Source organism: Rhinolophus sinicus, chromosome 1 (assembly GCF_057876585.1).
Source record: "Rhinolophus sinicus isolate RSI-liver-muscle chromosome 1, RSI-T2T, whole genome shotgun sequence".
Classification (NCBI taxonomy): Eukaryota; Metazoa; Chordata; class Mammalia; order Chiroptera; family Rhinolophidae; genus Rhinolophus; species Rhinolophus sinicus.
Genome location: NC_142501.1, coordinates 29,191,119 through 29,217,689, shown reverse-complemented (window position 1 = coordinate 29,217,689; position 26,571 = coordinate 29,191,119). Strand labels below are relative to the sequence as shown.

Genomic DNA, 26,571 nt, shown 5'->3' with positions numbered 1-26,571 from the left:
TTCCCAGCAAGGGGAACTCTCTCTAGTTGGGAAGTTTCCTCTTGGCATTAGGCAGTGTTGGTTTGGGATGGTGCAGACAAAATGAGGCTGTCTTTCTTCTCTTCTTGTGCTGTTATTATCTTGTTTTATGTTCTACCGTGTTGCTTAAGTTTCTTAAGTGGACACCAGCGCTCTCCCAGAACTGTTTTTGTTCATAGATAGCTGTCTAATTGTTGATCTTTGTAGAGGGACAGAGGATGGGGACTCCTATGCCACCATTATTATATTTTGATAAATGGTTAAATAAAATGTGTTCTATCCATATAATAGAGTTGGCAAAAGAAAAGAAATGAAATATTAATACGTGCTACAACATGGATAAACCTTGAAAACATTATACAATGTGAAAGAAAGCCCGTCACAACAGACCACATATTGTAGATTCCATTTCCATGAAATGTCCAGAAGATGCACTACAGAGACAGAAATATTAATAGATTAGTGGTTGCCTAAGACTGAAGAGTAGGAGGGTGGAAGGGAAATGGGGAGTAACTGTTAATGGGTGTTGGGGTCTCTTTCTGGAGGTGATGTGATGTTTCTCTGCCCTGGACCCTCAAGTATATCATCTGTAGAGATAAAATATACTGGTACATCAGTCCCTTATTGCGTCTGGAAAATCTTTCCAATGGGAAATCACTGTGGAACTCTTGTCTTTGAGAACTCTTTAAAACCAAGTTTTCCCAATATTATTGTAATGCAGGAGTAGGTCATCCTCTGTGTACAGCTAGTAAGAGGTAGTTTCACACAATGGACCGGGCATTCTTTGTCAACATGTGCTTCCTGTAGCTATTGGTTAAAACTGTTGGATACAGCAGTTGGCTCTATCAGGACTAGACTAACAATCTACAATTGCAAAGTGCTTTAGGTTTGAAAGCTCTTTCACACCAACCAAGATGGAGACATTGTCAAAGGTTAGACTACTTGGCAAGTGAAGTGTCAGTGGTTTAGTAATGTTGTCTGTGTTTGCATATACCCTGTTTCCCCGAAAATAAGACCTAGCCGGACCATCAGCTCTAATGCATCTTTTGGAGCAAAAATTAATATAAGACCCGGTATTATATTACATTATATTATATTATATTATATTATATTATATTATATTATATTATATTTTATAAGACCCGGTCTTATAGTAAATAAGCAAAATAAGACTGGGTCTTACATTAATTTTGCTGCAAAAGACGCATTAGACTTGATTGTCCCGCTAGGTCTTATTTTCCGGGAAACACAGCATATGGGGGAGGGGAGCTAGGATTGATTTAGAAACACACTTGTACAACCAGTGCCTTATAAGTTCTATTCCACTCATTCAATCCACAAATATACTTTAAATATTTGCCGAGTACCTATTACATACCAGGTACTATGCTAAACGTTAGGGTTACAATTTTAATAACTATAATAGACACCATTGTTTTTATTATTACCCATATCTGTAAACAATAAATCCTGCAGAACCCCAAATGTCTTCCCTGAGGCTTGACTTGCACATAATATTTAACTCAAGAATTGCCAACTCTAATTGAAGACTCTCCAGGCCTCCAGTTATCGAAATAGATTCTCCTAACTATGTCCCAGATAGAATGCACTGTAAACCCTTGAAGGTGGAGAAACTGCGCTCAGTGGCTGCCTGTGGACAGGGCAACTGTGGCTAGGACACGGGGTGAGAACCAGACTTTCCACTGTATGTCCATTCTTGTACTGTTTGACTTTCATCCTGCGTATTTGCGTGTTCTCTTGTCTCCGGGAAGCGAGAAGGCGCAGCTGCAGATTCTCAGGCAACCACGAGGGTCGCGCCCACAACCCCCTCGCCGTGCCCTTAGCCTTCCGGTGCGCGCGGGGTTCAGTGGAGCCGGGACCGCAGGGGACGCAAGCTCTCGCCTGGGCTCAGCGCCGCTGCTGGGCGCTGGAGCCATCGACAGGAGGGGCTCGCGTCTGTCGCCGGTGCCCAGAGGACCGCACTCGCTGTTGCTGGGAAGCAGCTCCGGGTTGTAGGCCAGGAATGTGCCCTTCCCCCCGGCAAACTTTCGGTGGCTGCAACGGAAGCAGGAACTTGCGAACCACAAACCCGCCAGGCACGGAGGTCCCTGCGGAGCATCCCCTGCCTGACTCGCCAAGATCCTCGCACAGAGTCGCCGCTGCTTCCCGGCGAGCGCATCGGAGCTGTCCTCGCACGGGGTGGACCCCAGGGGTCCCAGGGTCTTCTAGCCGCCAGGTAAAGGCGTCCCCACCCTCCCCTCCGCACCCGCCGCCGGCAGCGCCTCCGCCTGCAGAGAGAGCAGCGCCCCTCCTTGCTCCTCCACCCACCCCGGAGCTCGCGAAGGACCAGGCTGGGGCGAAGGAGAGCTGACCCGGATCTGTGGGCGCTGCGGTATCCCAGAGGGGCTCTCCAGGCCGGCCAGGGGCACCTGTCATACATGGCACTGGCTCCGCGTCGTCATCAGGACAGGCAGACGAATAGTTTAGTGAGCGACATACATTTCTTCAAAGGAAGGGAAAATTTCCCATATTGTGTGTGTGATTTGTCTCCTCTATACATTATTGAACCTGCTAATTGTCTAATACTCTGTAGGGTACGTGTGTGTGGTTATAAACCTCTTGATATAATAGGTCAGGTTATGTATGCTCTGAGTAAAATGATTTCCAATATTTGACAGAGTTAAGTACACATACGTTTAACTATATAGTCAGCAGACGTTAAAGCTCAGGTGCTTCCTCTCCCTCTCACCTGTACCCTTTTCCCTCGATCTTTCAACAGGATTCAACTTGATTTGAACCTTTCAGGCCTAAATAATAATGGATTCGAAAAAAATTAATTTACCTAATAATTGCTGAGGATCTTTAATAAGATAAACTCTCGCCGTTCAGGCACGATCCAGATGCTGCTTACTGAAAACAGCTCCGACTCCATCGTCGTGCCAATTCAGATTTCTTTCCGTGAGCTTCAGGAGTGATTCTGTCAGAATCCATTCAAAGTAAAGTATTGGCCTGGTTTTTCTCTTTTGTTCCTGTTTTGATTTACTTAGGGCTAGAAAAAAGACTTGCAAAATGTGGCAGCATGGAAAGGTAACTTGTGCCAGGATTCTTGACCTGGGGAGACATTTTACTAATCTCTAACTGAAATGTAGCATTTCCTTTCAGAGGCATACAGGCAAAAGCCATCCTAGTAGTAGAGAAAACTGTTTTGCCACCAGTAGAAATCACAGATATTTTCATATCAAATTACGTATTGTACATATCTCAAAATATCATTTACATTCAACAGTACTTCAAAATTATGGCAGTTATTAAATGCACCACTTGTTTAATAAGTTAATAAGCACATATAACAGTTGTTTTTATTTTAAGTGAAAATGGGGATAAAAATGGAATCTATCTCATTAGGATTTTTATAAGGATTAAATGACATATATGTAAAGTGCTTAGTATAGAGACTGGCATGGGAGAAATAAAAATGATAAATGTTACTTATTATTTTATTGTTTCAAAAGTTGGACTAACAGTTAGCAAGGTAGCTATTAGACTTGTGCTCTACTACCATTTACTGGTTGTTTTTTGGGGGGAGTTAAACTATTTTGTTGTTTTTTTTACTAGCTAAAGTCCATCAGTTTACATTAGAGTTCACTCTTTGTGTTGTATGTTCTATGGGTTTTGACAAACATAATGACATGTACCCACCATTAGAGTATCAGAAGTTTCACTGCCCTAAAAATCTCCTGTGTTCCACTGATTTTTTACTATCAATGTAGGTTTGCCTTTTCCAGAATGTCATATACGTAGTTAGAATTATACCTTTTAGACTGTCTTCTTTCACTTAGCAATATGCAATTAAGATTTCTCTGTCTTTTTGTGACTTGATAGTTCATTTTCTTTTATTGCTGAATGTTATTCCTTTGTATGGATGTACCACATTTTGTTTATCCATCCATCTATTGAGGGACATATTGGTTGCTTGCAGTTTGGGCAATTATGAATAAAGTTACTATAAACATTTGTATGCAGGTTTTTATCAGGATTTGGTATTGTTGGGTTTTTTGGATTTTAGCTGTTCTAACAGGTGAGTGGTGGTATCTTGTTTTAATTTGCAAATCCCTAATGACAATGTTGAGTGCCTTTTATGTGCTTATTTGTCATCTCTATATCTTCTTTGGTGAAGTGTATTTCAAATCTTTTGCCCATTTTTAATTGGGTTATTTTCTTACTGTTAAGCATTAAGAGCTCTTTGTATATTTTGGCTACCAGTCCTTTATCAGATATGTGTTCTGCAAATATTTTCTCCTATCCGTGGCTTCTCTTTTTTGTTCTCTTAACAGTGTCTTGCACAGATAAGTTTTCAATTTTAGTGAAATCCAAGCTATCATTTTTTTTCTTTCATGGACTGTGCTTTTGGCATTGTGTCTAAATAACATACTGCCTAATCTAAGTTCATAGAGATGTTCTCCTAAATTATACTCTAGGAGTATAATTTTACTCTAAGTTGAACTCCTAGAGTTTGACTAGAATATAACTAGAGTTGAACTCCTAGAGTATAACTTAGGAGAATATCTCTATGAATTCTCCTAAGTTATACTCTAGGAGTATAATTTTGCATTTTACACTTAGGTTTATGATCCGTTTTGTGTTCATTTTTGTGAAGGAAGGAAGGTCTGTGACTAGATTTATTTTTTTGCATGTGGGTCTCCAGTTATTCCAGCACCATTTTTGAGAAGACTATCCTTTCCCCATTGAATTGCCTTTGCTCTTTTGTCAAAGATCAGTTGACTGTATTTGTGTGGGTCTATTTCTGGGCTCTCTATTCTGTTCTACTGATCTAGTTGTCTATTTTTTCACCAATACCACACTGTCTTGATTACTGTAGCTGTATATAGTAAGTATTGAAGTTGGGTGGTGTCATTCCTCCAACTTTGTTCTTCTTCAGTATTGTGTTGACTATTCTGGGCCTTTTTGCATTTCCATGTAAACTGTAAAATCAGTTTGTTTAAATCCAAAAAATAACTTGCTGGGATTTTGCTTGGGATTGCATTGAATCCATGGATCAAGTAGGGAAGAACTGACATCTTAACAATATTGATGAACATGGAAAATCTCTCCATTTATTTAGATCTTCTTTGATTTCTTTCATCAGCGTTTTGTAGGCTTCTTTTAAAAACTACTTTGAAAAAATAAATAAATAAAAACTACGTTGATAATTATATTTCAGTATAACTGGCTTCCTTTGTAATCCGATATGTTTCATTTTATAAATTTTAAAACCTGTCTCTCAGAAGAGATCCTAAGCTTTACCAGGTTACCAAATGGTTCATTAAAAAAAAAAATTAAGAAGTAGTAATTCTGCTCTAGGCTATCATTCAGTGAATCATTTTCATTCTGGACATGTGGAGGTGAGTGGGTAAGGGGGTGAGGATAGCTTTTTGGTGTTGCCTTGCCAGGTTAACATTTATTTTTTTATTTTTCCTAGAAGAACCAGCTTACCAATGGGGTTGGCGTTATACATAGTGTGACTTTTGTGTTTTTAGAAGTGTCAAAAAAAACCCTGCCCCTAAGCTTTCCTTCAGCTAAGCCATAATATTCCCCCTGTTGACAGGTTAATTCCTAGAATTAGATTATTAGGGTTACTTGCCTCTGGTCTGATACGTAAGTGAAGAAGCAACTAGAGAATCTGCCTCAGTTTCCTCACATATAAAATAAGGAAAATAATAGCTTTTATGCAGCATTAGTATAAGGATCAAATAGGACAATATATGTACATTTCTTAGCACACTGCCTACCACCCAGTAGGTGATTTAAAAATGCTAATTGTTACGACTGAGAAAGGAAATATGCCCAAACCTATTATCGCTGTTTCATCAGTGACTAGAGATTTTTTTGGCCTCACCCCTTCTGGTTAGGAGAGGCAAGAAGAGGAAGGAGTCTAAAACTCAGAGACAGGCCTACTGTTTATATGTCTTTCTTCATGGACACGTCAGCTTTTAAGCATTGATAAAGTAGTATACCTGTTTGTGCATATTAGTTCTTTGCCAAGTTTTTAATGAAAGGTTATCTCTAGTCTATTAAAAGTGAAATGAATAAAAAATAGTTGTGTATTTCTCTCCTTCTATAGATTGTGAATCATTTACATCGACTTGAAGGAAATGAAATGTATCCTCCCGAGATTTGTGGAAAGAAACAAAATTCATTAACGATTTTCTATTTTCTAGAGAGAAATTCCATCATCTGCGCAATCTTCTAAAGAAGCAAACGAAGACCAGAGGAGGGTTATCCTTGATCTTGAAGACTAAAACTGCACTGGAGTTTAAAATGTTCTTCAGGGAAGAACGGAGCTTGACCTACACTTTTGTAATCGTTTGTTTCCTGACAGTAAGACTATCCACCAGTCAGGATTGTCCCACCCAGAGTCTAGAAGATGTTGTCATTGACATCCAGTCATCTCTTTCTAAGGGAATCAGAGGCAATGAGCCCATTCATACATTAACTCAAACAGACTGCATTAATTCTTGCTGTTCAACAAAAAACATATCAGGTAAGTAATAGCCCCTTGGCAACCCCTTATTCTATGTGTTTTGTGACATAAGTAATTGGTTGATGTGGCTGAATAGTTTTTACTAATGATTCTCAATGGGATAGAAAGTTGGGTGACAGAATCGCTGGCGGAATGTTCCACAAGTGTGCCCCCACTCCCCTAAGCTGAGACAAAGTCACTGATGAGTGTGTGTGTGAGTGTGTCTGTGTGTGTGTGTGTGTGTGTATGTATGTATGTATGTATCACTCAGGTGTTTGGGTAGAAAAAAGGTTGAGAATCACCAGTGTTATGTTCTAACAGGCATCCAAGCTATTGAAAATAAAAATCCTATTTAAATGCTTAGCTGCCACCATCATGGAGCATTGCAAATACAGTGTGATATTACAAAGAACATTTAAACAGAGAAAGGGAATTGAGACAAAACATTCTTAACTCATCCCATAGCAAAATCAGCATTTGATTGTTTTTAAGTGGAAGTACAAAACTTCCATTTTGTCTCCCTTCCCTGGAGCTGGTGGAATAAGGTGAGTCAGGAGCCACAGGCCACTTATTGCAGCTTCTAGGACTCTAAGGGGCATGGGAAGTCATTTTGTCTGACTCAGTCTTATGACTCAGAAGGAAACCAAGGCCCACAGGTTTAAACCATGCCTTTGCATATTTCAGGCTCCAAACCTATGACCTGAAAAGAGAAGTATGTATCTAAGTGAAACATTGGTTATTTTTCAGTTGTTTATGACCCTGTCTTAATTTCCTAAATGGGAAAAAAAAAACGGAAAAAAAAACAGCTAAATTTATTGAGCACCTAATGCCTTGCTACATGCTGGACATTAAACAATAAGATGGACAAGACTTTGCCATCAGAGCCTAGAAGAGCTAGTGAATGCTGGACTAGTGAGTCTTACTTTACTTATTAGCCAACCAAATCATGTTTCTCTTAGATCTTACTTCCTATTCTTTCTGTAAGCGTTGTGGTATAGGAAGGAAGGAAGGAAGGAAGGAAGGAAGGAGGGAGGGAGGGAGGGAGGGAGGGAGGGAGGGAGGGAGGGAAAGAAGGAAGGAATATCTATATCTATATCTATATCATCTATATCTATATCTACATCTCTATCTATCTCTAGCTCTATGTCTATCTCTATCTCTATCTCTCTATCTTTCTATATCTGTATCTGTATCTGTATCTGTATCTGTATCTGTATCTGTATCTGTATCTATATCTATTTGGTCTTTGTCCCTGGTTCCTGGCACAGAACTCCTAAAACACTTAGAATTTCTTCAGCAAAGGAGCTTATTTTGTTATTCATAATGAACCCCTTTCAATCATTCCTGAGTTTATGCTAATAGGGATTCTTGGTGGGGGCCCTAAATAGCTTCAGGATGGGTGCTAGAAAAACCAAGCCTTAATTAGAATGTTGGAATTTTCAGCCCCACTCCATCCCCTACCTCTGGGGAGGAGAGAGGGGCTGGAGATTGAATTCTGTCCCCAGTGGCCAATGATTTGGTCAGTTATGTCTATGTTGAAACCTCCATTTAAAAACCCCAAACCAGTGGGTTCTGGGAGCTTCCAAGTTGGTGAACACATCCAGGTGCCAGAAGGTGGCACGCCCCAGCTCCATAGGAACAGAGGCTCCTGTACTTGGAACCCCTTCTGGACTTCACCCTAAGTATCTCTTCTTCTAGCTGTTCATTTGTATCCTTTATAATAACTTGCAATAGTAAGTGTAGCATTTTCCTGAGTTTTGTAAGTAGTTCTAGCAGTTATTGAATTGGGTATGGGGAGTTGTGGGAACCTGAATTTGTAGCCAAGGTGGCAGAAGTGTGAGTAACCCGGGGACCTGAGGGGACCTGATACTTGTGACTGGCATCTAAAGTGAGGGCAACCTTAATGGGCTAAGCCCTTAACCCTGCTGCTAACTCCAGGTAGCGTCAGAATTGAATTGTAGGACACCCAGTTGGTGTTGGAAAGTCAAAGAATTAGAGAGCTAGTGTGGAAAAGACACCACATATTTACTCTCAGGAGGAAGAAACCTTTAGTGGTCGTCTCAAACCAATCAACATGCTTTTAGAAACTCTTTTTAGAAATGATTTATGGAAGTTACAGAAATTTCATTTAAATTTCTAATTTTTCTTTAAATGTTGATACCAATATTTATGTGAAATAGAAACTTCATGAGAAAACAAGACTGAATGCTGTGGGTATTTCCTGGCAACACAAGAAACCATGCATTTCTCTTCCGTTCTATGATGGGCATTTAGTAAGAAATGAGGGTTTGCTGCTTTATTCTGCAAGTAAAAGTACTGTTACTGCTTTAATGTAAGCAGAGGTCATTGTAGTTCTCAGTTAACAGATCTCACACTTTGTCCTCATTAATTGAGCAATGGTTTTTAACTGTTTATGTTCAAAAAGCACTTTGAAAATTTAATTCGCTTATAACCATGGACTCTAGAAAAATACTCATAAATACAAAGGACACAAAATTTTGCGTACAACTGGGGGGACTATGGACCCTTGCCTTTACCTAAGTGCCCCCCAAAAGTGGTATTGCAGAATTATCACTGTGCAGAGAAAGGAAAAGCTAGAATAGTACCTTTCTTGTTACCTGGTTAGTGGAGAGATGACATGATAAAACCCCTGCAGAAGCTAACTAAGTCCTGTCAAGGTTGTTTGCTAACCATTATCTAATTTGAAGAAGTGGCAGTGATAATTGGCAGGCCATGTGGTTTTTATTCCCCATCTTTATTGAGTTATGTTTGGCACATAACATCGTATACATTTAAGATATAAAACATGAAGATTTGAAACATGTATATATTGCAAAATGATTACCACAATAAAGTTAGTTAACACAAGTTATCGTGTGTGTGTGTGTGTGTGTGTGTGTGTGTGTGGTGAGAAAGTACTTGCGCAGTTTTTAAAAAAATTAAATTGATTCAGGTAACATTGGTTAATAACATTATATAAGTTTCAGATATGGAACATAATAGGTTATACAGATATCAGGTTATAAGACATTCAGATGTATAACATGACATCTGTATACTGTATTGTGTGCTTATCACCCGAAGTCTAATCTCCTTCCATCACCATATATTTGACCCTCGTTGTTCTCCCCCCGACCCCTTCCCCCTTTGGTAACCACCATTCTGTTGTCTGTATCTATAAGTTTGTTTTTGGGGGGTTTGTTTGTTTGTTCTGTTTGTTCATTTGTTGCTTTTTTAAAAATATCCCTCAAATGAGTGATATCATATGGTTCTTGTCCTTTTCCTTCTGACTTATTTCACTTAGCATAATATTCTTAAGATCCATTCATGTTGTCAGAACATCGTTTTTAATAATTAGCCTATATGCCTCTTAACCTTCAACTTGACCCAGGGTATACTGATCCCTCAAGGGTCACAAGCCAAGATGTGAGACTGCACCAAATGAGGCCAAAGGCAACTTTAGGCCATGAGGCTTGGAGAGAATAATTTCTATTGGACGTAAGAGGAAGAGAAAGAAAAGCCAGAAATGAAAGTTAAGAGTGAAAAGTGAAGAAGGAAGGAAAATAAAACAAAAGTGATAAGGAAGAGGGGAAATGTAAAGAAAGAACCAAAAGAAGAATGGTACTGATAAAAATAAAAAATAGACTTTGTATTTCATACACTACTGAGATTCTTTGTGGAAGGAAGCATATATGTATGATGCTGAATTTACTGGCTCCACCCAAGAAAGCCAGGCTCATGGCTTCATAGGTTTCTGAGATGCCTTCAGGATGCAAGAGATGCATGCAATTATTAGGGTTAGATACATTTCTTAAGGCCCAACTCAACAGTGAATTGTGGAAAGATTGTAAAATCAGTATTTCTATGTATATTTTGGTAGATATTTTAGTACATGCAAGGCTTATTTCTAAAGAATTAAGTGTACTATTAAAAATTGGATTTGCCAAAATTACCTTAATTCAGCTTTTTAAATCCAGTATGTCTTTAAACATGGCTTCAAGTGACTAAAGAAAAAGAAATGATTCAGTAGTCAGCAAGCAAGTGACAAAATGACCAAAAGTGTATGTGTTGGACACCAGAATAAGTGAAATTTTTCATGCTTGCCGTACTCTTAGAAAATCCCATTTCAAAATAATGCTCATGAAACCTTTTGTTGCAGGGGACAAAGCATGTAACTTGATGATCTTCGACACTCGAAAAACAACTAGACAACCCAACTGCTACCTGTTTTTCTGTCCCAGTGAGGAGGCCTGTCCGCTGAAACCAGCAAAGGGACTTATGAGTTACAGGATAATCAGAGGTAATAAGAACATTGTTCTTTTTCTTTTGTGATTGCAATTATTTAAGGATGCGGTTCATGTGAAAGATTTTCTACAAAAGAGTCCAAGTAGAACTGCCAGAAGGGCTCACAAATATAGAGGCACATCAGAACAATCTCAGGATTTAAAATTAAACTTATTAAACCAAACACCTTTTTTTTCCAGTGGAAGACCCCCTGAACAATAGTATTTTGTTTTGTTTTTACCTTCATAATATAAAAGGTGCACAGACCTTTCATGAAAACCTTTTGAAATACCTCTTTACAACAGTGTCAGCAACACTGGAATAAGTATACAGGTGTTCTGTTTTGAAAGGGTTAAGATTTAGGTGAATACACAAAATTCTAGTATGTTTGTCATTAGGTTAGAATTATTGCATAGTCACTTTATCTGAAATCTAAATTCTGGATTTCATTGTCTAGACCTGGAGAGAAGTTCATTAAAAATATTAATTGAGCATCTACCGTGTGCCAAATTCTGTTCAAGGCATTGGAAATACAATTTCCATGCTCATGGAACTTACATATTTGTTCAGAATACAGAAAATAAACAACTGAAAAATTATATAATTATTTGGATATGTCTTGGGTGAGATTTTGACTTGTTAATTTTTCAGGATGAAATGCTTTAAGTGTCAAATTTCCTTTTATTTAAGTTTTAGAAAGTTTTTGTCATTATACCCTTGATTATTAATATTATTTTATTTGGTCATTTATTCAATAAACTAAAAATATTATTTAGTATTTCCTATGTGCCAAGCACTCTTTTTTTAAAATAAATTTTATTAGGGAATATTGGGGAACAGTGTGTTTCTCCAGGGCCCATCAGCTCCAAATTGTTGTCCTTCAATCTAGTTGTGGAGGGCGCAGCTCACTGGCCCATGTGGGAACCGAACCAGTAACGCTGTTGTTCAGAGGTCGCACTTTAACCAACTGAGCCATCCGGCCGCCTGCCAAGCACTCTTTACATCCTGGGGAATGCGAAGATACTACATGAAACATGAAAAGCGAGGTTCTCACTTCTGAAACATATGTTTTAGGGGCGAGAGACAATAACCATAATAAATAAGTAAATAATCAAGAAAAACAAAGTCACAAGTGCTATGCAGATAATTGGGCTAAGGCAGTGTCATCCCGGAGTGGACCCTCTAGATGAGGTGATCAGAGGAAGCATCCGTGAAAAAGTAACTCCTACACTGAGATCTGAGCAGTCAAGAGCCAGAGGTGAGACGATCGTGGGAAGACCTTCCAGGCAGAGGAAATAGCTTGTTCCACTACCTGGAGGCAGAATGGTTTCGGAGTGTTCCAACACTGCAGTCCCCGCTGGCTGCCTTATAGTGAACGATGGACATAAAGAGCGATATGCCAGAAGTGAGAAGGATAGGGGGATCACAGAAAATTTTGTAAGCCAGGGTAGGGTAGGACATTTTTATTTTAGGTGGGTAATGGGAAGCTGTTGGACGTTTCAAGCAGGCATGTAACGTAGTATTTTAAAGGTGATGTCTCAAAGCTCACTGTGACCGCTCTATTGGAGTGGACAGTAACAGAGCAGCGAGAGGGGATGTGGTAAGACTGGGTAGGAGGTGGGAGAGATCCACATGAAAGGCCATGGCATGGTGGGGCAGGGCGATGGAAGAGGAGATGGAGAGAAGGAAACATACGGGCTGTTTCTGAGGTACAGTTGACAGGACTTGCTGCTGGCATGGATGTCACGCGCAAGGAAAAGAGAAGCACTGAAACTGAGTCCTAGTTTTTGGCTTGAGCATCTGGATGGATGGTGGCACCGTCTACTGAGCCTACAAAGATTTGAGAAGTGGCTTTTAGGTGGGAATGGGTGTGCCGTCAACGGTTCTCTCTTAACTGGATCGCGCCATCCGTGAGGTGCTTTGGGGAATGATACCGCCCCATACCTGGGCACTGACTCGCTTTGTCCCCTGGGTGAGTCTGAGTTTTGTTCATCAACCAGGAAAACCCGATGTATCAAACATTCCCTTAAACAGATTATTTGTGTAAATTCTTCCTAAATAGTGACGTGAGCCTCAGTGTAAAAAGACTGGCACATAAGGTTTCAGTTTTGCAAGGTGAAAAAAGTTCTGGAGGTGGAGGATGATGATGGTTGCACACAATTGAGAGTATATTCAGTGCCAGTGAACTGTACACTTAAAAAGGGGTAAAGTGGTAAATTGTATATATATTCTACCACACGTTTTAAAAGACTATCCCAGAGGACAAATTAGGCTTCTCAAAACACTCAAAACCTTACCCTGCATGGACAGTGTCTTGCCCTTCTCCTCCCCTTTTGAGGCTTTAGTGGCCAGGGTGGCTGCCCGTGATCTCTGTGTCTCCTTCACTTCTCCTGCCTGAATGTATATAATCTTGGCTAAAAACACTGGGGCCTTGCATTGTGGTGTGGCTATAGCTTTTTGCTGTTCTCCTTTGATCACCTGGAATATTGCAGAGCCTGTTAGACCCCTGAGCGTGTGTCCAGCAGGAGCTGGATATGCCAGTCTGAGTTTCCAAAGAGGTCAGGGCTCAAGACACCGATTGGGACCTTTGTTTTCCTCCTTCAGGAGCTCCCATCACGTGGACGTTGAACCATCACATTCCACTTCTGTTATCCCTTCAAACTACCCGTTCTTTATTCTGTCCTTCCTTCTACTATCATTGTCTATTCCCTGTGTCTGTCGTCTATTTCACAAGTAAAGTATAATATTAAAGAAATTATGGATGATTTTAATAGAGCAATTCTTCCATAAAATCTACACTAAAACGATTGGTCTGAAGCTGTTTATTGTCTTCTTAGTTTAAAAAGTGAACAACTAGACTCAGCATACTTGTAAATGTCCAATTGCTAGGGCCTGGTTGGGTGTAAAATATGGTGGATCCACTTCAGGGAATACGATGCAGATATTAAAAAATAAGTTTGAGGTGTAGAAATAAACAAATTCACCTAAATTTCTGGTGAAAAACATCCAGCTGTTTTTCAATTACATGAAACAAATATTTTAAACTTGAAGGTATACAGATGTGTTAATAGTTGCTGGACATGATAGAAATTATAGTTGAATTTGTTTTATAATTTTCTTAATATTTCTGTAATATTGTTGCTTTTGTAATGCATGTATAACAAAGAAAGTATGCAGATTCTTTCCAACGGAAATGAGAGGAAAGGAAACTTGGCGTGTGCATAAACCTTTTAAGGACGAGTGAAAGGTAATGAAGTGGAATTAGAATCCAACAGTTCTTCTGGCAGCCACCAGGGGGTGTCATCAGCCCAGAGCAGGTTGATAGCTAGGTGCAAAGCGGCAACAACCCGGGATATAGTGTGCAGCGGATTGTTTATATCTATGGGATGTTTACAAGTTGTGTGTGTAATTCTGTTTATGAATCTGCCCAGGTTGATGGATTGAGATTACCCCATAAAAGTAAATTATGTGCCTCCTGTTTGGAGTGAAGTTAAATAAGTATGTGTGGGGGTGTGTTTCCAAATGAACTCTGTATTTCCTATAACTGATTGACTGATATTTACAGGCTGAAAGTTTGAAGGATGACAGTATAGTCTGTTCATTCTATAAAACCATTGCTGCTTGGAATTATTAAAAAAAAAATTTTCAGCTTGTGGGATATCCTTTCTACCAAGGACTACAATAGGGGAATTCCAAAGTAGAATAAATTGGGAGTCTGCTTGCTCAGCTGGTTTCCAAGTAATAGTCAGTCCCTAAGTTTTTCACACAGTGAAGTCATTTGCCATGAAACTCAAAAAAGGGGTTGAGGGCACAGGGCTGTTTCCCAGCAACCTCTGTGGCTCGTGTCTGCGTGACTGAGAGAAAATACCACGCCCCAATGGCAAACATCAGTGGGTGAGGTCAGTGGAACAGGTGTGCAGGATCCCTGTGTGGTTCTAGGATCTTTGCCAGTGGATGAATCTTATCAGGAAATGGGACTAGCCCTTTCTTTGCTTTATTTATGAGCTTGCATTCTTGAGAAAGAAAACAGCTGTTTTGGTCATTCTTGTCGATGGCCTTATTTAAGTTCTGAGTTCACACACATCACAGAGCATTTACTTAAATTGTCTTTTTTTAACTTTAAAGTGAAATATGCTGTGTCCTGCTCTTTAAAAAAAAAAAAAAAAGAATCTGATCTTACCTAAAAATAAAGATGCAGTTTATCTCATGTGCATGTTGTGTCCATGAATGCGATATCACCTGCAGCAGAAACTGTTGCGTATCATTGGAGGAAAGAGGAAGTTCAGACATCTAAATTCTATTTTAGAGCACAGTACTACATCCTGAAGCAGGTGTCTGCAAACTTTCTCAGTCAAGGGCCAAATAATAAGTATCTCAGGCTCTTCAGGCCAGTATTTTTGGGTTTTGTGGGTCATACACCATCTGTAGTACTTTTACCTCTGTCCTTGTAGACCCAAGCAGTGATGAGCATGTTTGTGTGCCAATAAAATTTTATGGACACTGAAATTTGAATTTCATGTAATTTTCATGTGTCAGAAAATGTTATTTTTTATTCGTTTTAACCACTTAGAAATGTAGAAACTGTTCTCATCACATAGGCCATACAAAGGCAGGTGGCAGGCCAAATTCGGCCCTTCGACCATAGTTTGTGGATCCCTGTCTTAGATGGATTAGTAAGTAACATTTCTACAGGACCTCTTAGAGGTGTGAAGCTTACAGAGTAGTCAAAGATATTACAAATCTGAAGTTGCCTCTGGATCTGTTAGGAGAGAGGAGAGTGAGATCTCGTTTAGGAACTGGCATTGAGGAGAGTTGAAGAAAAGGGGAAAGAGAACAGAGGAAAGTTAATCAGTAAATGCTAGGAAATGCTTTTGCTTCTTTCCTTGTATTTTCTGTGCTTCTCATCTAAGTGAAATGTAAAGTCGTAAAGTAGTACAGTAGTTCAATCATTCCCCGCCCCTGATTGCTTTAACAAACCTTTACAGTTTGAGCTGCGATAAATGGTGTGTGTGACTCAGAGCAAAATTCTAAACGTTGTCGTGCCCGGGGAGGAGAGGAGGCTGGTTCCTCCTCAGCAGGAGTCAGGACTGCGGGATGTCTGCTCTTCATGTCAGCAGTGTGGTCATCATGATTTCAAATATTGGTTCCATCGTCCTTAGAACCTAAGACATTGGCTCTAAAATGTTAATCTTTGAGAGTCAAAGTTAAATCTCCCAAGTTGCCTCCCTCCCGGGACTGTGGCACTGAAACTTTTTTTTTTTTAATTGAAAAATGGCATCAGCCTTCTGCTGCTGCCTTGGCTTCAGTGACGTGGGAGAAGACCAGACCCTCCTGGCCTCTTCTTTCCTCCTTGTTAAAGCCAATCACCTGGGTTCTGGCTCCTCTCCTCATTGTCCCATGGCCTCCACATCCCTTTCTCACCGGCCTCCTGCCCCCTGTTAATCTCTCGTAGGGATTGCTTGCTGCCCAGTTGTCATCACATCCCAGATGGCACAGCCTGCAGGAGCTCCGGCCTCACACGGTATTCCCTCTCCCAGTCCTGTTCCTGCCGCATCACCCTGGCCCAGCTCTCTTCCCTGGCCTTGGCCCCTTCAGTGGGTCCCTCTTCCTCAACCTCTGGCTGCGAATGCTGAGCTCCTTCCTCTTAGTGTCCCTGCTCCTCCCACCTCTTCCTTAATTTGCCTGATTCTCCTCCACACATTTCTCAGCTCCTGTCCCATCACTCTGGAAATAAACCACAGCATCTGGTGGAGAGGCAGAGTCATCAGGTTCTGATTTAGCAACTTGTATTTTTCCTTTTTGTAAACGTTTCGATGCAATGTCAAGTATCAGCAGTGTGCGGACTTACTGAACAAGCTAGTATGTTTGTCTTTTCTTAACCTATCTTTTATATTTAAGTCTCCCTTTTATTTTATTTTATTTTATTGTATTTTCAGATTTTCCATCATTGGCTGAACCTAATTTGCAAACCCAAGAGTTAGCTAAAGAAGATTCTCTCTTCCATGGCCAGTCTTCACAAACAGTCACTCCCATACCCCCTCGTCTGACAGGTTATTCAAAGCACCCTGATAGCTCATGGACAGATACATTTTCTCAGAACTTTGGATCCTCACATCACTTGGAGAAACTATTCAAGATTGATCCAGAGAGTACACGGTTCCCTGTTTATAAAGAAAAAGACCACTCTCAGAGTTCACAGTTTTCTGCAGAACGAAAAACAGCTCATCTGCCCCCCGAAAATGTGACCACATTCCATACCACAGTTACTGCCACTTCTCTACATACCACCCCTGCCACTCCAGAGCCCACATTTCTCGTCCCCACCAATGCTCCAGCCATCCCGTTTATGACTTCTCAACCACAGGTGGCCACCACAGCGCGGCCTGCGATGACAGTCCCTTCTCAGCCTCCAACAGTCATTTCTAGAATTTTGACACATGTGGTGGTAACACCCCAAGCCAGCATGACGACAACAGCAGTTCCAACTACCATCTTTCAGGCAGCTACAGACCTGAACGGCCCACCAGAAACGGCTCATTTGAGAAAAACTTCCAACCCAACTTTGAACACAGAAGGTGCCCATAACGCGGCGACAGCCCTTTGGCCAAATGTGGATTCTTCTGCTACGAATAAGACTGCTTCCCAGGACAACGAGAATGCCAGTCCAGACGGCCCCTCCCAGCACAGTCTTCCAGAGACTCAACACAGCCTTCCGTTTGAAAAGTGGCTCCTCATCGGCACCCTGCTCTTCGGGGTTCTGTTCCTCGCCATAGGGCTTGTCCTCTTGGGTAGAATGCTCTCAGAATCCCTGCGCAGGAAACGTTACTCGAGACTGGATTATTTGATCAATGGGATCTATGTGGACATCTAAGGATGAAACTAGATGTCTCTTAATTCATGTAGTTACTAGTAGCCCAAACATAGTGAGTGGCTGCTGATTCGCTGGTCTTAAGAGTGGTGAATTATTTGGAAGACAGGCAAATGGCCCTTACTACTTTCTTGTTTCTTTTGCCTTGAAGAAAAGGGGGGCAAGGAAACAAACAAATTAGGTAATTTGAGTGATCTGTCTCGAAAATGTTAGCTGAAAATGAAGCTCTACCTAAAGTAACAAAGTGTAATTGCCATATAAATTGGAAAATGACTGGCTTTTTGCAAAAAAAAAAAAAAAAAAAAAATGGTTAGGACTTCTAGGCTCCAATTTGTTAGTATGTCTAGTTCCAAATAAAGTCAACTATTTATGATATTAATTCTAATGGATTTACTTTCCTTTTTATGTGAATTCCAATAAAACTTATTCCAGATGTATTTCCTTCCAATTAAATATTTGAATAAATCTTTTGTTAGTAATGTTCTTGTAAGTCATACGTCTAGCTGGATAACTTTCAATTTATTCCCACCAGTAAAATGATTAAATGATGAAAATATGTTTCCTAAGTTAAAATGACAAGCCCCCACCCCCCGCCCCCGACCTTCCCGTCAATGAGCAAAGAGGTCCTTTAGGAGAATTCTAAATTATTAGAATTAGCCTACATGGAGACAGTGACAAGTCAGTTCTGATAATGGCCAAGTATACTTTGGATTTGTTCTAGTTAACTTTAAAAAAATAATAATGTAGGTGTGTGGGGACAGAGTCCCAGAGAGCAGTTTCCAGGCTCTCGGCCTCATATGGTAAGGTGGTGGCTCAGGTAGTAGATGGCCATCAGCTGTGACTAGTTGGCCATCAGCTGTTACAGGTTAACCATTAGCTACTAATATAACTGCCATGGCTACGTGGGTTGGTTGGTTGGTCAGCAGAGAAGTGGGCGGTGGATTGCGCATCATGCGGAGCCTGCTTCCTGTGTCTCCAACCAACCACCAGCGAGACTATAGTGGTGTGAACCCCCTATCTGAGGCTCCGTGGGTGTTCCTTTTTGGCCTCTATATATCCTGTGTTCTTATGTGGGGAGCGGGACCAGAGACCCCGCATGACAAGGCGTTTTCTAAACTTTACTAAGTTTAAAATGTAATAATATTTATAAATCCTTAGCTCAACTTGACCAACAGTCAGTTTTGGCTTTATTTAGAATAACATTGGTAATAATAGATAGCACTTAAAATTATTATTAAATGAGTCTGCTGTAACTTACTGATTAGTTATTGAAAGATCTCAGAAATGCTTTTCATATTCAGAGTGTGCCAGGCAAGTTATAGTGGGTCACTGAGCATCCAGGAGGCCACCTGGGTCAGTCTGACACCTCACTTGTCTGCACTTCAGTTGCTTATCTGCAAAACAAGAGGTGTGGTCCGTTCCTGGTGATCAAATGGAATTCAGGTGAGAACGTTATGCAGTGAGCGCTAGAGGGCAGTAGCTGGTTAAGTACAACAAGGAAGACCAATGTAGGAAATGATAGAAACAGGCTTTTCTTCTCTTTCTTCCTCACCTCTTCTTTCCCCATCTCCTCTCCTGGAACCTCTCCCTATTCCGTCTGGTATATAATAAGCTCGTAAAGTTCATTAAGAGGAAGCTGGTCGATTGAGAAGATTACTTTTCACATCTTTTTCCAATGTAATAGCGTGACACAAATCTCCAAGGGGTTTACATAAGCTTTAAGTAGGTTGAATAAATAAAACCTTGAAAGAATTAATTGAACAAGTATTTATTGACAAGCTACATGTAGACTAGAATTAGATTAGTAACTAAGTGCCTCAGAACTTTAAAATTTCTCCCCTCTTTGTTAAAAGAATTGGTTCGCAGAAATAAAGCTTCCTGTGGATGTTTATAAAAGCTTTCTCCTGGTTCTCTTGTAGCTCTCCCTCTGCCCACCTTGCTGCATGCAGTCTTTCTGTGATGGAGAACTTGATGGAGAGCCCAGACCACAGGCCGTAGCAGTAGTCCCGATGAGAGATGGTGTGGGCCCCAAATCTGGCCGTGACTATGGGGACAGATGTAGATTGTAGGGAACCATTGGATTTAAGACCTGCTTCTAAGGAGAAGAGTAGCTCTTCTCACACTGCCCTTTTTGCTTATTACCCTGTCACGGGTGAGACTGCTGCGAGGGACATTGGGGGGTGGGGCTGGGGGGGGAAGGGGGAAGCCTGCGTTTGCTTTTGTTTAAATAACTTTAACAGCGACTAGCCTAGCCAACCTTTTAGACAAGGTGCTCTGAATTATGGGCCCCCTCCTTTGGTCTGTGGGAAGGGAAGGTGACAGCCAGAACAAGTGAGAAGACTACTGTGGTTCCCTGTGCGCAAAAATATCTTCTCTCCATATTTCACCAAGATACTCACGTGGGTTAAAAAGCTATCCTTATGATAATGGCCTCTGAAGAATTGAGCCTATGGCTTATACCCTCTGGATGAATAATACGGCTACATTCTTGTTTCTCAATTACCTCTGGCCTGAGTGAGGCATCCTTGAAACTCTTTGGTTCCCGGATTGTGGTGGACCCTACAGGTTATCCATATAACAGCTCCAGTTTTGCCTCATGTTATAGGTTAGAAGAGTCTGATTCTTTCCCAGCCCTCTTGCAGTTAGTGATGGGCCTGTGACCCATTTCTAGCTGAAAGAAAACCTACTGGGGGTTTCTAGGAGAGATTCTTGATGAGGGAGGGCTGCAGAGGGAAGAAAGCCCTTTTTGCCCCCAACCCATTATTTCTTGCTTGGTATGCTGGTCATGTAGATAACGTGGAGCTACTGCGGCCTTCCTACCACCCTAGAAATCACTAACAAGCTGAGTCTGGCAAGGTGGGATATGGGGAGATTCTGGTCTTTGAAGATTTGGTTAAGCAACACCACCAACTGTGGAGCTGCCCACTTCCGATCCGTTCTGGGATAATACATCTCTAACGTATTTTGTACCACTTTTAGTCACGTGTCCCATTACTGATTAATAATGATAGTAAACGTCCTTACACTATGTGCCAGGCACACTTTTACATACGCAAACTCATTCCTACAACAACCTCATGAATTTTTATACTTATTTCGCAAATGAGCGATCTGAGGCACAGAGAGGTTTAAGTGACTAGCTTGAAATCACTTGCCCAAATAATCTGGCTCCCGAGTTCCCATTCTTTACAGTTTTATAACTGGAATGATACACAGTATAGCTAAAAAAAAAAAAAAAAAAAAGAATTTACAGTAGATCAGACATATTCTAGATAACAGCTTTTAAATTTTTTTGAGTTGAACCATATCCTGAGCCAAAAGCATGGAAATTAGATCAAGGGTCTCATTCTAGGGTAGGCTTCCTCCACTTTCTTGGCTGCTGACATCCTGTCTTCTTGTACGATCACCTATCACCTGGCCCAAAGGTAATTGTCACTCTTTAGTCGGAGGCCCACTGGACTAGAGAACCCATCCTGTTCCTGGGTTCGCACCCCTCATAGCCACCCAGTCTCCCTTATACTGAGCAACTTCAAAGGCATCCTCTACTTCTCCCTCTCCCTCAGCCTCCACATCCAGTTTACCAAATAGTATCTATTGCTTTTCAAATATGCTTCTCAGAGTCAACGCCTCCCACGGCCACTTCCTGTTTAGTCTCCCTAACCTTTCTCCTTCCTCTACTCCTAAGTTACACACTCCCTCCATGTGACTTCCAGGTATGTTAAAAGCATGACACACACAGTGCATCGTGCATTACACACACCTCTGCGCCCCCCATTGCCTGCAAGGGGGATTACCCATTGAGCGTTGCGTAACAAGGTTCCCAACACCCTAACCCCAACCTGACTGTCCTCCCATCCACCTTCCTTCCCACAAAACCCGGGCTGCAGCTATCCACCCCTATTCACTATCCATGCCAGGCACCTCCGTGAACCATGATATTCCCTCTGCTTGTAAATGCGCTTCCCTAGCTTCACCTGGCAAATTTCCACTCACCTTTCAAGACTCAACTCAAACATCACCGTCTTCCCAGAGTCTCCCAGGAGAGGTCTTATTTATTTCTCCTGAATTTTTGGCACGGCTCTTGATTTAGACCATTAGCAAGACACTTCCATAGTATCTTCTAAGCTATCGGTTTACATGTTCCACCACTAGACTGTGATATGTTTGAGAGCAGTGCTTCTCTGATTCTCCCACACTTAATAGTGTGCCTGGCACTTAGTAGACACACCATAAATGACCATGAGTGAATTTTAAAACCTCTTCATTGAAGTTCATTCCTTTCAGCAACGAGCAGTAATGTGATAGGCTATACATGCAACAGCTTCCATATCATGAAAAGAAAATCCAGTTAAGACCCCACTTCTATGCATGTTTTAGGAGAATGGGACACAATCCAGGTGCGCTCTGATGAAGTATACACTTAACTAAGACCATGTGCTGAGGAACCAGTAGGTAAGTATTTTTATTTTGTTCCTTTCTCTCCTTAGGGGTGAAGTAGTACAGTTTACTTAGCTTATGGAGAGGGTGAGTTGACAGCATGTTTTTCTTTGTGCTCTTATGTTTTTAAGGTAACTTTTAGAGTGCTTTTATAGCCAAAATAAGGCTCAGAACCTAAGTTATCTGTCCCCAAATTTTGATGTTGCTTAGCAAAAGAGCCAAAACTAAAACTGAGAGCTCCAGCTTTCTGATTCTACCTCCTTTCCACCATACTGTACTACTGTGAGCACGTGTGTCTTTATGGAAATCATGCACCTAGTAATGCACACACCCAGACACACGGTGCGGGGGCAGGTGTCCAATTTTGAGTTTCAATCTCATTGTATATAATTTAATTTATAATGTCTTTAGTTAACATTTGTTTTTCATCTATTCTCAAGGAGAATACGTTCACATTTACATTTAAATAATAGAAAATGAGGACACATAAGACTTGTTAAAGACTAAATTCTGTTTCAGTGATTATATGCAAATACTGTCCTTATCAAGGACCCACAGAATTACCTCTGCAAGGTATATTTATTCTCACCTTTTATGTGGATAATTTGTCTTCCCAGCAATATTAAAAGTGCCTGTAAGAGTAACATTTTGTCTTCTATTTCTTTTGATCTCTCTTTCTTTAGGGCTGTCGTGCAGGATAAGAAGAATACAGCTCAGGAAATGAAAGGACTCGCCCAACCTCATCCCTGCTGCTCCATCCTTCCTTTTTCTGCAGACACAACTCCTGCTGGCCCCTGCATTGAAGAGGTGAGTAGTAAACATCTGGTAATTTTAACATCTTCTACACATCTAAGCTCTAAGGGCTTTGGCCTTTCTTTTGTAAGATGAAAGGAACCCCAAATGCAGCCAGATAAGAATGATAAAAGTTAGGAGTGGTGGACCCTCCACAAGTCCAGCCTGTGCCATCCTCCATCTCTTCCCAGCACCACCCTCAACTCTTCAGACCCTGAGACCCGTATTTCCCTCCATCACCCCCTCTGCCTTCAGAGGCTTTGCTCCAACACGAAATAGGGAGATACAAGGAATGGGCAGACTCTGCTTCTGGGCTGCCCATCTCCTCAGAGACTTGGCCTGTTCTCACCATCATTGAAAGCCACTCACTCGCACCATCAGAGGAAAAAAGAAAACTCTCACCAGCTCTCACAACACATACCTGATCATACACATTTGCAGACCCTTTATGCAGGCATATGCATAATCAGCTTTAAAAAAACAACAATATGTGAAACGATAATGTAGACTATATAGAATTTGGAGCTAATACATAAGTTTATAAGTGAGTAAGTAAGTGAGGGTGAATAGGTGAATGAGAGGGGTCTGGGCAGATGAACCATTAGCCAGCAAATGGATGCTAGTGTTTAAAATTTAATGAAATTATATGTGGTACTGAGTCTAACAGCCTCAGTCGGTGTCCCCTAATAAACCAGGAGGCTGTTCTAGTCTGGGCTGACCAGGTAAGTGGCACACAGGCTAAATGCTGCTGCCACATAGGCTTCTTCTTAATGTCCCCAGGTAGATTCTGCAGACAGCAAGGAGCTATGAAGAATCATCCATTCCCCCTGCCCCCATTCTCATTCTCAAGTCAGGTTCTGCATATCTCAGTTTTTCTTCACATCCTCTTTAGTCAACATCATCAGCCATCTTAAAACTTGGCTTCTTATCTTTAAAAAAAAAAAGGAAGAAAGAAAGCTCTTGCATTCTGAGGACTTTGTCCAGATTGGGAACCGGTGACATTTGCCCTCCCCTCACCCCACCCAGCCACAAAAACAGAACATACCTCTGGCTGGCTTTCTGACCTCCCCTCCTCCCCACTGCAGTGGAGAGGAAAAGGGCACAACTTTAAGAAAAACAAGTATCAAGGGTGAATGGTGTGTGCTGAACTTTAAAATGTTAAATTACAGTGAAAAATATTTTGGAGAAGAAACCATCTTCAAAATTGTGCTACATAGTAAAGTTAATGGAGCCCATATGTCGTCTACTAAAACTTAGAAAAACAAACTAAAAACAATACTTTAGCGCCTGCCAGACTGAAATGGGATCTACTTCTTAATATTCACTCAACCCAGAGTAAAATGCTTTAAAATGGTAATGTTCCAAAGTGCAGCTGAGCTCAGTGGATAAACAACCGACCTCAAACACAGGGGGCTTATGTTCTGATCCCAGCTCTGGGCAAATCTCTTAATCTCCTGGTTCCTTCTCAATTTTCTCAGCTCTAAAATGGGGATATCGGTATTTCACAAGGTGTTTACAAGGCATACTAAAATGATTGTAAAGCACTTTACAAATGTTCAGTAACTGATGCTTTTTCATAACTTGGCTATAGCACGTCGTCCATTATCCATTCAGTGGTGTGGAAATAAATGAAGACAAGCCAAATGAGCACAGAGGCTATTTATTCAGAGCTTGCTTTAGTGAGGGAGTCAGCCACCATCACTTGCATTTGGCAGAGACTCAAGCCAGACAGAAGAGTGGGGAAGCTTTATAGTTAAAAAAAAAAAAAAAAAAAAAAAAAAGGAACGCTGCAGGTATGCCCTGATCGGAGGTTGCTGGCATGGGGAAGGTGGAGGTGTGCTACCTAGAAGCGCAGCATCTTAATGTGGTTGGTTTGGGAAGAATTTTGGCTTTCTCTGGTTGGTCCTGGATATAAAGGGGATGGAAATCCTGAGTTGGAAGCCAAGGGGTGAGACTTCTCGAGCTGATTGTGGCAGAGGTTGTGGGTTAGAGTTCTATTTTTGTATATGGTTTGGGCATTGTCTGTTTAGGTATTCAGTCTCTCAGTGGAAAATAAAAGGTGGGAGGGGTCCGACTACCCCAAGAGACAACTAGGCACCTGCCTAGTAGCCTAGGGAGCAGCTTGTACTTTTTATACCTTTTAATCACCTTTAGAAGCAGTGAATTTAGAAGATAGACCGTTGAAGCAACGATTTTCACTCTCCAGCATCAATGAGCCTACCCACTGGACTAGCAGTCAGGACAATTGGGTCCTAATGTAGTGACTCTTACTTGGGGTCCACTGCCCACAGTGCCCTTTTCCCCCTCCCACGTTTCCCCCCCCCCCAGTCCCCACCCCCCAGCCTTCAGTGTCCTCATGAATAGACTGAGAATTCCCATCTCTCTAGCCTATCTCATCTTTTGGGTTTGAGGATAAGTGGCTTAATGTTTGCCTCTGTAAATCAGGTATTTTTAACTCTATAATGCAGGTATTTTAGAAGTATGAGAAGGAAGAGAGTGGCATAAGCCTTTGAATTTCCACCTAGAGGACTAGACTCTCTGAAATTTTCTGAGTGTCCTGTAGGGAGACTGGCTGACTTTCCCTCAGCATCACCATCTTTCCTACCTGTACTTCCATTAAGGCTGCCTCGTTCCCACACCCCTCATCTTTTGAGGTGCTTGTCCATTTGCCATTTCAGGGAATGGGACCACTGGAAACTTAAGAATTTCTTCAAGCGCTGGCAGGAAAGTTGCATACTTAACTTCTACCTCTCATTAATTCATCCATTTATTTTAAAGTAATGGGTTTCTTATTGTTATTTTTAAATGAAGAAATATTCTTAAATTTCTTATGTTTAATTTCTAATATAGTAAATATTAATAGCTATAATCAATATAAACAGAATCTCTGTAAGTCTTCAACAATAGTTAAGAGTGTAAAGGGGTCCTAAGACTAAAAAATTCATTAATCATTGCCTTAGATAATCTTACTTTTTGTCCCAATAATTCTACCCCTATGATTCCATTCTCAGAGCACAGACTTGCACTTAAAAATTAAAGCAGAATATGTCCGTTGCAGCACATTTATCAATAGACTCAACCGAAGTCTCTGAATAGGATTAGTTAAATAATTCATAGTACGTAGAATGTTATATAGTTAGTGAACGCATTTGAAAAAAATTAATGAAGACAAACAACTAATTTTCAACAAACTTGGCAAGGATACACAATTGGGAAAGGACAGTGTCTTCAATAAATGATGTTGGAAAATCTGGATATTCATATGCAAAATGATAAAATTGGATCATCATCTTAAATTATACACAAAAAAATCAACTCAAAATGAATTAAACACTTAAATTTAAGACATGAAACCATAAAACTCCTAGAAGAAAATTTATGGGAAAAGTTCCTTGACATTGGTCTTCGCAATGATTTTTTGTATATGACACCCAAAGCAAAAGAAATAAAAAGCAGAAATAAGCAAGTGGAACTACTTCAAACTAAAAGCTTCTGCACAGCAAAAGAAATGATCAACAAAATGGAAAGGCAACCTATGGAATGGGATAAAATATTTGCATATCATGATTGCAGAAATATTTGCAATCAGATAAGGGATTAATAATCAAAATATATAAGGAGCTCTTACAACTCAAAAGCAAAAAGACCAAAT

The 26,571-nt window shown here is 40.8% G+C and overlaps 1 protein-coding gene across 2 annotated transcripts; it reads left to right on the top strand.

Moving 5' to 3' along the window:
* Nucleotides 1–1,751: 1,751 nt before the first annotated feature.
* Nucleotides 1,752–18,180, top strand: MANSC1 (MANSC domain containing 1). 2 transcript variants are annotated; one of them, XM_019744802.3, is made up of 4 exons: nucleotides 1,752–2,254; nucleotides 6,237–6,559; nucleotides 10,698–10,838; nucleotides 16,759–18,180. In XM_019744802.3, the coding sequence occupies exons 2-4, from the start codon at nucleotides 6,337–6,339 to the stop codon at nucleotides 17,691–17,693; spliced, it is 1,299 nt and encodes a 432-aa protein (XP_019600361.3). In that variant the 5' UTR covers nucleotides 1,752–2,254; nucleotides 6,237–6,336; the 3' UTR covers nucleotides 17,694–18,180. The 2 variants fall into 2 exon arrangements, with proteins under 2 accessions (XP_019600361.3, XP_019600359.3); XM_019744800.3 differs by lacking the exon at nucleotides 1,752–2,254 and adding an exon at nucleotides 2,655–3,014.
* The last annotated feature ends 8,391 nt before the right edge of the window (nucleotides 18,181–26,571 follow it).

Coding starts and splice junctions, on each gene's coding strand:
- MANSC1 (XM_019744802.3), top strand. CDS start 6,337: ATGTTCTTCAGGGAAGAACGGAGCTTGACCTACACTTTTGTAATCGTT. Junction 6,560..10,697: donor TTCAACAAAAAACATATCAG/GTAAGTAATAGC, acceptor CTTTTGTTGCAG/GGGACAAAGCATGTAACTTG. Junction 10,839..16,758: donor GAGTTACAGGATAATCAGAG/GTAATAAGAACA, acceptor TTGTATTTTCAG/ATTTTCCATCATTGGCTGAA.